This window comes from Tachysurus vachellii, chromosome 2, assembly GCF_030014155.1.
Source record: "Tachysurus vachellii isolate PV-2020 chromosome 2, HZAU_Pvac_v1, whole genome shotgun sequence".
Lineage (NCBI taxonomy): Eukaryota > Metazoa > Chordata > Actinopteri > Siluriformes > Bagridae > Tachysurus > Tachysurus vachellii.
In genome coordinates, this window is record NC_083461.1 from 19,866,690 (window position 1) to 19,876,403 (window position 9,714).

Sequence of the window (9,714 nt, forward strand, 5' to 3'; positions counted from 1 at the left end):
CAAGACATTACGTTACTGCCACCTGCTCGACAGACATAAATAGATCTCGCCATACAACAAAAGTGTTTAATCAAACTACAAGAAAATAAAGCTGCACTAACGTCAGCAGGGCAGTTATCTGTATTTTGTTTCTTTCTTTTGCATTTCATAAGTTAATACAGATCACAGCAAGAGGTTGTGCTGAGTGTTAAAACTTTTGTTTTACTTATTGTTGACAAATCTCATGTATTGATTGTATATTATATTCACTCGTGTTTGTTTTGACTGGTTTGATACATTTTGTTTTGTTGTTAATGTCTAAAAATATATAAAATCCATTACTATTCTGATTTAGGTTTTATATATTTTTATTTCGGACTACAAATGTTGGTGTGTATTGTAATTAATTCGTTGATATTAGATCAAAACTATGATTTATTAGTGAGGAAACGAGCTGATTTAAGGGCACAGCTTATGGAAGTCATGTGGGTTTTTTCCTATGATTCTCTAAAAATAAAAAAACTTCTATTAAAAAAAAGTCTTAAAACACATACACCATGTTACAAAAATTAATCACACATTCAGAAAGGAAAGAGAAAGAAAAAAGCTTACCAGAGAGTGTGTGATGCTTGTCGTCACTATGACGCGAGTCGCTTCTTAATTCGGCGCTGTGACGCAGAGGTTCCAGAAGAACTGCGATTTAAAACTCACGCCATGTTACACGGAAAATATGGATAATTGCAAATTAGACGACTTGTTTACGAATATGGAGAGGGAGATGAGTGAAGACAGGAAGCTGTGCAGTTTACTGAACGAGATGCGATTGGACGGGTCGCTGTGTGACGCGGTGCTCAGAGTGGACGAAGTGGACTTCAAGGTCCACAAGAACATCCTCTCGGCGTACAGCCAGCACTTCAGGTAAAAAGAAACAAACAAGACTTTTCATTTAAAAAACTATAACTAAGATGAAATAGTATTTACATTAGTATCAAATGAACAGATCCATAGTCACAACTCCGCGAGTCTGATTTAATGATGATTTCTTAACGCCGACGTTTCCTCACAACCATGTGATTTAAACCATGATTTAAATCTACCCTGTTTCACGATATTGTAATAAAACAAGTGTCAGGATGTTAAGGAGCGCATGTCCAGTGTGTGTACTGTGTAAAACACATGCGGTGACAACTGGGCTGTAAATAAACTATGAAGTGTTTGTTTTTTTCGCTGATATTTAGCTCGAGTTTAGTTTTCTTCGGCTACACTGTCTTCATCTTATCTTCATAGAAGAATATTTATATAGTGATAGATTTATTTCTTTTTAATATTCTGGATTTGCTGAATGATTCATTATAGTGTCTGAAGTACAATTAAAATGTATTTTTTACTGAACTTGTCTACACGTTACATGAGCTACACGTTTGATTGGCTAGTGTCGCTCTGATTGACAGGCTAGAGCAGAGGTATTCAACTAAAATTTAAAGAGGTTCAGTAAGAGAAAATTTCTTAAAGCAAAGGTTCGGAAGATCATACTGTCTAACTAGTTAGTGTAATATATTTATATAGCCTAGTAATTGTATCAACATCTGCAAGCAATCAATACCTGACTGTCAAATCAAATAAATTCTGTACAATTCAAAAACGTTTTGGCAATATTTGTCACGTAACATAGAACTGAACATATGTATGATTGTCAGAGATGGGGGACTCGAGTCATATGACTTGACTCGAGTCAGACTTAAGTCTCAAATTTGAGACTTGAGACTTGCTTGACAAATATTAAAAAAGACTCGACTTGACATTGACTTGACATTCATGACTTGAGACTTACTTGTGACTTGAATTAAAAGACTCGAAATAACTTGTTTTTTTTAAAATCTGTTTTTGAACGCACGCAAGAGCGTAATCTAACTACATGACGCAGCAGGCAAGCAGAGCAGTGGCGGAGCCAGAAGAGTGTCCCTGACATCTGATTGGCCACACCAGGTGCCACCCCGAATTTTTATTTGATAGCATTGGAAGTTTCATGCTGATCGACATCTCATTTCACCTATCAAAAGAAGTCTTCGTTTGACGTTTGGTCGCGGCGCCGCTCAACATTTCGAATCCATCAATCAATGACAAGAGTTGAGAGGTAGAGAAGTATACTAAAACAGACTAATAGTAAAACATCACATTTCGGTAAGTTTTGAGATTAAACATCAGGATTTAGTTTTCCAGAAAAATATTTCGAAAGTTATGTCGCTATATAAATTGACGTTAGACGCTATTAACAGATTAATCAGACAAGAGAGATCGGTTCGTTCCCCAGTTTAGCCATAATATACATAATATACCTAAAGTTGCCTTGGCCACCCCATGTGTAAAACTAGTTCCGCACTGAAGCAGCGGGAGAGCACGCACTCACTAATAAACCTTAACAGGCGTGACGAAACATGGAAGGCGCTACAAAATTAACCAAAAATAATTACGTTCGGGTACCGGGATTTTGTGATGGACAGGACTCCCTGCAGTTTTGGGCTGTGAACAGACACCCTCCCCTCTATGTTCAAGGTAGCGGTAAGAGTTATGGCCGTCCCTGCATCAAGTGCACCTGTTGAACGTGTATTCAGCCATGGTGGGGTGATGATGCGACCACATCGCTCACAACTGAGTGACAAACTAATATCAATTTAATTTTTTGCAAGTGCAATGTAGTGTAAATGTTTGGTCACTGTTTATGTGGAAATGTCAGCTGTTTTGCAATAGCACTTATAATTGGTCTTCAGTGTTAGGCTTTGAGTGTGTGTGTGTGTGTGTGTGTGTGTGTGTGTGTGTATATATATATATATATATATATATATATATATATATATATATATATATATATATATATATATATATAAATAAATAAAAAAACTCAGCATTGCAAGCACAGTCATATTCTTGTCTCGCATGCACACGCACACACATTCAATTTAAAGGTATAGTTCACCCAAAAATAAAAATTCTGTCATCATTTTCTCACCCTCATGATGTTACAAACCTGTATAAATTTCACGGAGGAAGATATTTTAAGGAATGTTTGTAACCAAACCATTCATGAGCCCCATTCACTTCCATAGTGGGAAAAAAGAATACTATGGAAGTGAATGGGGCTCATGAATGGTTTGGTTACAAACATTCCTTAAAATATCTATGTGTGTGTCCATCAAAACAAAGAAATTTATACAGGTTTGTAACATCATGAGGGTGAGAAAATGATGACAGAATTTTCATTTTTAGGTGAACGTTCCCTTTAATTTAATAAATTACACTCACTCCAATCATCTCTCTCTCTCTCTCTCTCTCTCTCTCTCTCTCTCTCTCTCCCCAATACTTAATTCATTTCAAGGTTTGTTTGATTCAATAATTTACATTTTTTGATTGACGTGATTGATTGTTGTTGTTATTCTGTTGTTAAAAAGGAAGGATCTAAATTTAAGGGGTTCATGCCCCATTAAAAGGGAATGCCTGTTCAAAAAATGCCATTTGGTTGCATAGAACTGCATTGCACTTTTTTTATATATACTTTTCCATGGTCTTCTGCCATGTTTGAGGCATATTGAAACTTTTCATGCTTTTATGGTACCTTATTTTAGCTACATTTACATCTTAGGCTTTGTAGTTTTGATTTTTATTCATTTTTAGATTTTTATTGTATTTACAACTCACCTGTATGTGGACACCTTTTAAAAATAAATGCATACAGTATAATCATTTTTTGTTGCAAATAAACTCTGAGTTTTAAATACTGTAAATACCATACATACTGTAGATTTAACTTTGTTTAATATACACATTTAGTTAAATCATCAAACATCTGTATGACTTGCCAGTGACTTGCTTGACTCAAGCTACGACTTGACTTGAATTGCTTGACATAAAGCAGTGACTTGACTTGACTTGAGTTGACATTCACAAAAATTGACTTGGACTTGCTTGAGAATTGAAGGTTAAGACTTGAGACCTACTTGTGACTTGCACATGTGTGACTTACTCCCACCTCTGATGATTGTAGATATGTATAACATTCTCTCATTAAATAAATAAAAGTTGGGCTACATTTCAAAATAAGAGAAAATAAATAAAATGTGAAAATTCTGTATGTTTAAATAAAGTGCTTAACTTTCCCTTTTACAGTACATCTCAGTGAGAGAACTGAGCTCTAGCTTGGCTTGGCAGGATTTTAAACCTGGGCTTGAATGGAGTCGAGGCCGTTCTCATACACATGTAGACGTGCTCATTAGTGAACCTGGAACGATATTTAGTTTGGATTATGTTCATTGTAGAGAAAGCTGCCCCACAGTTGTATGTAGAGCCAAACATGGTCAGGATGTATAGGGCTACTTTCCTCAGACCTGGGAAAGCTGTTTTAGGGACAGTGTCTTCAGATTTGAGTGGATATGTTGGTTCAAAACCTTTGTTTTGTCTGATAATGGCGTTTCACATTGCCACTTTTAATAAGTGCCATGGTTTCTGAACATATGAGACGCACTGGTTTAGTGCTCCCAGTGGGAAGTATGAACAGAAATGAGTCTGTCCATTCTGGATTAAATGCTCTATTTTTGCTGTCCACTTTTCTTTTTTTGGAGAGCGCCATTTGTTCTTTATTCTCCCTTTCTCCGTCTCACTCGTCTGTTTCCCTTTCTCCGTCTCACTCGTCTGTTTCTCTCCCTTTGTTTTCTACATGTATCGCTATCTTTCTTTCATGTGTAACTTTACTCTAATTCTCTCTCATCTGTCTTGCACTGTTTACCTCAGTAATGCACAGACTTGATTAGCTGAGTGGTATCACGTGGGATAACTCGCATGCAATTGGTCTGTGCGTTTCCACTACCACTACCGTAAAGATTGCAAAAGCTGCTCTGGTTAAAATAGAAGCGCTTCGTCAAGTTTTACATCATAACCTTTTGTTTTGGCTGTAGATCTGGGTCCGGATTGGACAGCTTCTGGGTCCGGACCCGGACGGCGGTCCGCCTGTTAGTGACCTATGGGCTAGAGGAACGCCCTCCGTTTAAACTCTCTCTAACCCCTGACTGCAACTTCCAACTCATCAGGACACCAGTCTATAGCACAAACTCTACTGTGGAGGCTAGATATTTTCTAATACATGTTCTTCTCTTCCTGATCTTGCAGATCTCTATTCACAAGATGTAGCAATCTGGATCAGAGAGTGTACAACATCACTGGTGTATCTCCAGAAATCATGAATCTTATAATCCAATACATGTACACGCAAGACATTCAAGTCACCACCAATAAAGTGGAGGCTCTCTTGGATGCAGCCAATCACTTGCTTATCCAAGACCTTGCATTGAGCTGCTGTAAATTCCTTCAGGATCATCTAAACCCGGATAACTGCTTAAGGATTTGGCAATACGCTGACAATAATGCGTACTACGAGCTGCGGGATCAGGCCTACATGTACACGTTGCATCACTTCGAGGACGTTGTTTTTTCACCATCTGGAAAGTTCCTGGATTTGACCGTGGAGCAGCTCAGTGACATCCTGGAGAAGGATGAGCTGAACATCAAGGAGGAGAAAACAGCTTTCCAAGCTATAATCCTGTGGATCAGGCATGAACCCAGCGTCCGAAAGCAGCAAATAGTGAACCTATTGCCAAAGGTAAGTGTCAATACTCTCGACCAGACTATCCAGACCATTCGTACAGTTTGAGTTTGAATCGAACTGAAACCAGACAGTAGACTAATAGTTAGGGATAGCTCTAACTTAGTCCAGTGATAGCTCTAACTTAATTTAAGATAATTTTGTTGTTGCAGAAAAAAACGCACATTGTAGAAGATTCTTTGGTCATGAGATTTTTAGACACAACATAATCTTAGCAATTTAGTATTATTAAATCTGAAGAGATTAATATTCACTTCTCACTTGCCTAAAATAAGTCAGCAAACACACTGGACAGCTATAAATATATAGTAATAAACAAAACATGCTAATGGGCAGAAAAACCTTGTTATTCCAAAACTTCTTGCTTTATAACAAGTAATTTCTTTGCTGATTTATGACATAAACCGATGCTGTATTTGTTGGAGGATCAATAACTGGAAAATAATAATTTTTGCTCCACTTTCTAACCAAAACCTCTGACCTTTTATATTGTGGTATCTGTGCTGTGAGGTCAGGTGCGGCTGGCTCTGGTGCCTCTGGAATACTTTTTGGAAAATATAAAGAAAAACCCGGTGGTCAGCAGTGTGTGTGAGTGTCAACCCATCATCACCCGTGCCATGAAGGCCATGTACACCTCCAAAATGGCTGAACTTAACACCAGACTCTCGGATCCGTTTACCCGTCCACGGCTCCCGTATTCCATCTTGTTTGCCATTGGTGGCTTCAGTGACGAATCTCCAACGAACATCGTGGAAACTTACGACTCGAAGCTGGACAGCTGGATGTGCATCTCCAGCAGAGTAGAGCAAGCTCGAGCGTGTCATGGCACAGTGTTCTTGGACGGTTTGGTGTATGTTATTGGTGGCTTTGATAGTATGGAGTACTTAAACTCCACGTGCACTTTCAATCCCCTGGATGGAACGTGGAATGAGGTGGCGCCCATGCACTCGCACCGCAGCTATGTTAGCGTTACCGTGTTAGATGGATTCATCTATGCCATGGGAGGCTTCAATGGCACCATACGGCTTAACACAGCTGAACGTTATCAACCATGCACCAACCAGTGGAGCCTCATCCCATCCATGCACGAGCAACGAAGTGACGCCAGTGCTGCCACCTTAAATGGCAAGGTAGGCCTTCAATTCTCTCACACACACTACAGCACAGTAAATTGGGGTCAGAGGTCAGAGTGAGTCCTGATACAGTGCACTGGTACAAAGATGGTTGATGGCCTTTGGGTAAAAAGTGAAACTAATCCCTAACATTATTTAATGTTCCAGTCCGTGATGAGACCTGAAATCTGAAAGTGGAGACACACAGAACCTTGATTTCTTTTGTCTTTTTTTGGTTACTTTAGATCTACATCTGTGGAGGCTTCAATGGAAATGAGTGTCATTTCACGGCTGAGTGTTTTGACCCTCATCATTATCAGTGGACACTGATCGTGCGGATGCACATGCGCAGGAGTGGTGTAGGCGTCATTGCGCTGAACAACCAATTGTTTGCTGTAAGAACTGAAAGTAACACACACAAATACAAACACACAACTAAAAATTAAACCATGTGACTTATGTACTGATATTAGGATAGAAATTTCAAGCGGTAAACAAAAATGACATCTAAAAATGAGACTGTGGTAAATGTAAAAATAATTCTATGAAAACTTGAAATAAATGAAGTTCATATGATTGTTCTGTAAGTGACTGGATCGAGACATGGTTCTATTTGGACTGTTTATGTTAATTTTTTCCTTCACACTGACAGAGAGAAATCTGATGTTTTATAGATTGGAGGATCAGATGGAGTCAATCAGACGCAGAGCATTGAAGCCTTTAACCCTCGCACCAACACCTGGAGGTTTCTTTCCCCCATGTTTAACCCACACAGCAACTTTGGCATCGAGGTAATGAACCTAGCATTAATACAAGACAGACCCAACTCCAAACCCTGGAGTACTCTGGCAACGAGGTGGTGGAATGAACTTTCCGTAGGGGTCCGAACAGCTGAGTCACTGGCTATCTTCAAACGACGGTTGAAGACCTACCTCTTCATGAAATACTTGAAATATTTTTTTTGTTTTGTATGTGTGTATTTGAAAAATAAAGAGATTTGAACAGTGTTTTAGGCTCATGATATATTAAGTCTGTAACCTACTGAACCAGAGTTAATTTATTCGATGATAGACTTAAAATCACTTTTGTACATCGCTCTGGATAAGGGCATCTGCCGAATGATGTAAATGTAAATGTACTGTCTACCTCTTAACCATGTGATCGTCTTCTTCTTCTTCTTCTTCCAGGTGATGGATGATCGCCTGTATGTGATTGGTGGCTACAGTACTGAAGGCACAACCTCCAGATGTGAATACTACGACGTGTATAAAAACAAGTGGTACTTACTCTCACTTACATTTACATTATTTAGCAGACACTCTTATCCAGAGTGACTTACATTTTTTATTTCAGTTTATACACCTGAGCAATTGAGGGTTAAGGGCCTTGCTCAGGGGCCCTGCTGTGGCGGCTTGGTTGACCTGGGATTCGAACCAATGACTTTCCGATCAGTAGTCAAACACCTTAACCATTAAGCTACCACATCCCGTCACTTACAGAGATCTAGGTTTCTGTAGTTAAATTTATACTAGATACTGTGTGTGTGGTAATTCTTTATTGCTTTAAACTGAGCCCAAGGATAAATGCAATGTTATGATTATAATTAAACACAAACACACATTAAACACAAACTTGACAAAAGTTTGATTTTCCACAGGTTCGAAATCCAGAACATGAACATTTGCCACAGTGCAGTTAGCTGCTGTGTGGTTTCTGGGCTTCCCAACATCACCGACTACACCACAGAACGTGATGTTTTTCTCTAGATGCACAGCTTTTATTATTAACTTTTAAAGCACAAGTCATTGGCAGAACCTCTGTCTCTAGCTCTTTCTTCATCTGTCTTCATATTTGCTTATAGAATTGTTTTTTTTATTATTATTTAAAGAAAAAAATGTATTATTTAAAGAAAAAAATTTATTATTTAAAGAAAAAAAGTATTTTTATAATTATATATAATGTTCAGTACAGGAACACAGGAAATATACCTTTAAAGTTACTCAGGTGTATGTCAATGAATATTTAATTTTTTTAAGTGAATATACTTGAATATAATATATGCATTGATAGAAGCAGGATCTGATCTGGTTTATTTCTTGGTTTTTTTTGCTTTTTTGAAAAAAATAAAAAATAGCATCAAGAATCATAATGTGCTAAGTGTTAAAACACTGAATTTTTAATATAAATTTGGCATATGTATGTAGTTATTTTTTTTACTTTCTATATGAATCAAAGTGTACAGAATACAAAACTTGTCTTACTTTATTATTGTTTCTAAATCTCATGTACTGGATCTATAATATATTCAGTCATATGAATGTGGAGCTTCCTGGTTTGTTATAATAACAATAAACACAAATAAATTCATTAATATTGTTTCATCACTTTCTTTTTTTATCGTTTTTCACTACAGGTGTTGGTTTGTTTTGTTGTTTTACAACTATTCTGATTAAAACCTTGTATTCTCTAAAGAAAGCTGCTAACACACTGATATTAGATTTATATTAAAATAATCCAGAAAGATTTTTCTAAATTTTTCTTTATTCTGAACAGAAACCATATTTTAGTGTATCCCGTCTCCCACAACACTTCTCTTTAGTTAGAAACCAGCTAAAGCGAAAGACAATAATGTTTAATAAAATTATTTATGTATCAAAGACTACACTGAAGCTGAGAGTAGAAATAAAACCAAACACATTTTACCCGAAAACTGGATAATTATTTTCAGTACTGGAGCTTAGTTCTACTTTGCATTGTGATTTGTTTTGCTCACAGAAAACATTTTCTACATGGATCAACCATAAAAAAAACAAACCAACATAAACAACAATAACAAAAATGCTATAATGGATATTAATTTATTTTTGGAAGTGATTACTTCTGTGCAGGAAGTTAGTCCTTTTAAGGTTCTTGAAATCACTTTGGAAAGTTATTCAACAGTTAAAGACATTTTAAACAAAATAAAAATTTTGC

The 9,714-nt window shown here is 37.2% G+C and overlaps 1 protein-coding gene across 2 annotated transcripts; it reads left to right on the top strand.

The window, feature by feature from the left end:
- Positions 1-632: 632 nt before the first annotated feature.
- LOC132859898 (kelch-like protein 10) lies at positions 633-8,493 on the top strand. Of its 2 annotated transcripts, XR_009649769.1 has the most exons (6): positions 633-897; positions 5,137-5,626; positions 6,145-6,759; positions 6,987-7,532; positions 7,929-8,020; positions 8,399-8,493. XR_009649769.1 is itself a non-coding variant. In XM_060890875.1 (4 exons), the coding sequence occupies exons 1-4, from the start codon at positions 710-712 to the stop codon at positions 7,185-7,187; spliced, it is 1,494 nt and encodes a 497-aa protein (XP_060746858.1). In that variant the 5' UTR covers positions 633-709; the 3' UTR covers positions 7,188-7,690. The 2 variants fall into 2 exon arrangements, 1 of the variants encoding a protein (XP_060746858.1); XM_060890875.1 differs by lacking the exons at positions 7,929-8,020; positions 8,399-8,493 and having other exon boundaries at positions 6,987-7,690.
- Positions 8,494-9,714: the final 1,221 nt, after the last annotated feature.